Raw genomic sequence first — 2,402 nt, 5'->3', positions numbered from 1 at the left:
AATAAAATAAATAGAATGTTAAAATATTTTAATAGAATTATTTTCAAATTCATTAAAACAGAAAAATACACAAAGCCTTGTCTCTAATATTTTGTTATGGTGAAACTAGGATGGCAGGCGCAGACTTACAGCACCTCTTAGTAATGAATAAAGAAAGAGTCAGAACATGGTTTCAGCCTCTGGATCTACATGACGGGAGGAGAAAATCAACACCTCGAAGTGTCTTTGACTTGTACACATCAACTGCAGCACGTGCATGTTCACACACAAATGAAAACCACTACTAAAAACAAAAGGAGACACGATATACAAATAATTCCTTTATATCAGGGAAAATGAATTCTGTATATGCCTCATAAGTTTTCAGCTTCTACTTCAGATTCACGGGCTAGATTTTGATGGCACTTGTATAAAGATTCAAGGCCGTGATCTTGTCTATTATGTTGTAGGCGCCTATCATATTTAGTGCCCGAACAAGTTGGTCTCTTAAGGCAGTAGCTGTGAGTAACGAGCTTTTATCTGCTTTCCACTTGATAAGTGTATGGTAGATCCTCTCATTTAATGGAACAGTGCTGTGAAAATTAAATAATGATTATCTTAATAACAAGCCAAAACCATTATTTAAGCTACTCAAAGATTATCTAAGTTTTCAAATTTTCCACATTAACGTGAGACTAAATTTAACTGAAGACAGTATATATGAACATTCATTTACAATGAGCCTGACACACAGAAGCAAAGATTAACTCCTTTTTTTTTCTTATAAAAAGCCCACATTTCAACTTACATTCAACTATTAAGACAATAATCACTGTGGATTACTTACTATAAACCAATACAATAAAATGCATACTTTACAGCTTGGTCTCACTTGATTGTCATGGCAACTTTCTAAGCTTGGGTATTCATTTTACCATGGAAGAAACTGAAGCAGAGAGAAAGAAAAGGAGAAGCTCAAGTTCAGGAAATCAGTTGGACTGAAAGTCCAACAGCTTCTCCTCACACAGTTCTTCTTCTTCTTCATAACATTGTATGGCTGCCCAGCAACTATCACAAATACATCAGAAGCTATAGTAGAGTTTATGTTAATGTAAATATTTCAAAACTATGTTGATATGAAGATCATGTAAATGAGGTATGAAAGTACATTTGTACCAAATGCCATTTATACTTACTTCTTTACAGGGAGGCTATTTTCTGAGCTTGCGATGTTCAGTTTTTGTTGCAAAAATTCAAAACTTATTTCAGTGACATTGTTGGCAACTATGTTGAATATCTTCTCTAAGATTTTTTCTACATTTGAACACAGAAGAAACATTATTCATTCTGAGAAAAAAATACTTTGAGCTAATATTTAGTTTTCTTCTGTGTTTTTATCAAACATATATGTCAAATAAAATTGAAAGTGACAATATAGAGCTGAACTGTCTTCGATTTGTACTCCCCATCCTGTTACTTCTAGAATCTGAAGAGACCCACAGACCTACTTGAAAAGAATCTTACAAGCAACTTTACAGTGATCTCCAAGTTCCTCCCTTCAGTTCTGGCCTTTTTATATTAACTACCTTAAAAACTAGCACCTATTGTAAACATGGCATATAGATAAATATTTATATTAAAAACTATTATTTAGATAGATATTAATTTTTTAATTTATTAAAGGTTAGGCATGGTAGAATACATCTTTAATGCCAGCACTTAAAAAGGCAATCTCTGTGAGTTCAAGGATAGCCTAGTCTACATAGTGAGTTCTAGGGCAACCAGGACTACATAGAGAGACACTATCTCAAAAAAATTGAGCATGTTTAGGGGATGCATGTGAGTGTAGGTACCCACAGAGGCCAAAGGTATCAGATCCTCTGGGGTTGGAGTTTCAGGCAATTGTGAGCTACCAACATAGGTGCTGGGAACTGAACTCAGGATTTCTGCAAGAGCAGTGTACACTCTTAATCACTGAGCCATCTTTCAAACCCATTAGTGCCTGTTTAAAATAATAAAGTGTCTAGATATGTGTTTGTTGGCAGAAGTTCCTAAATCACGTGATCTAAAGTCATCTCTGATAATTAGAGTACTATGAAAAATTTCAAGATCTCCCATGCTCTGTATCATTGTATATAAACTATTAATTACTCAGAATATATTTCATACTAATGATAGCTCCCAAGGTCCAAATGAGGAGCAGATGGAGGGAGAACATAAGCAAGGAACTCAGGACCGCGAGGGGTGCACCCACCCACTGAGACAGTGGGGCTGATCTATTGGGAACTCACCAAGGCCAGCTGGACTGCGACTGAAAAAGCATGGGATAAAACCGGACTCTCTGAACATGGCGGACAATGAGGGCTGATGAGAAGCCAAGGACAATGGCACTGGGTTTTGATCCTACTGCATGTACTGGCTTT

General features: G+C 36.0%; 1 protein-coding gene across 1 annotated transcript; it reads right to left on the bottom strand.

Moving 5' to 3' along the window:
• Positions 1–328: 328 nt before the first annotated feature.
• LOC126496303 (leucine-rich repeat and death domain-containing protein 1-like) lies at positions 329–1,293 on the bottom strand (the record flags this gene model as incomplete). Its single annotated transcript, XM_050133834.1, has 2 exons — positions 329–572; positions 1,176–1,293. Coding segments are annotated over 2 exons (302 nt in total), but the record flags the coding sequence as incomplete, so codon positions are not given.
• Positions 1,294–2,402: the final 1,109 nt, after the last annotated feature.

This window comes from Alexandromys fortis, unplaced genomic scaffold (assembly GCF_014885135.2).
Source record: "Alexandromys fortis isolate MF-2015 unplaced genomic scaffold, M_Fortis_MF-2015_v1.1 scaffold_2548, whole genome shotgun sequence".
Taxonomy (NCBI): domain Eukaryota; kingdom Metazoa; phylum Chordata; class Mammalia; order Rodentia; family Cricetidae; genus Alexandromys; species Alexandromys fortis.
Note: the sequence above shows the minus strand (reverse complement) of the source record. Positions and strands in the feature narration are given on the sequence as shown.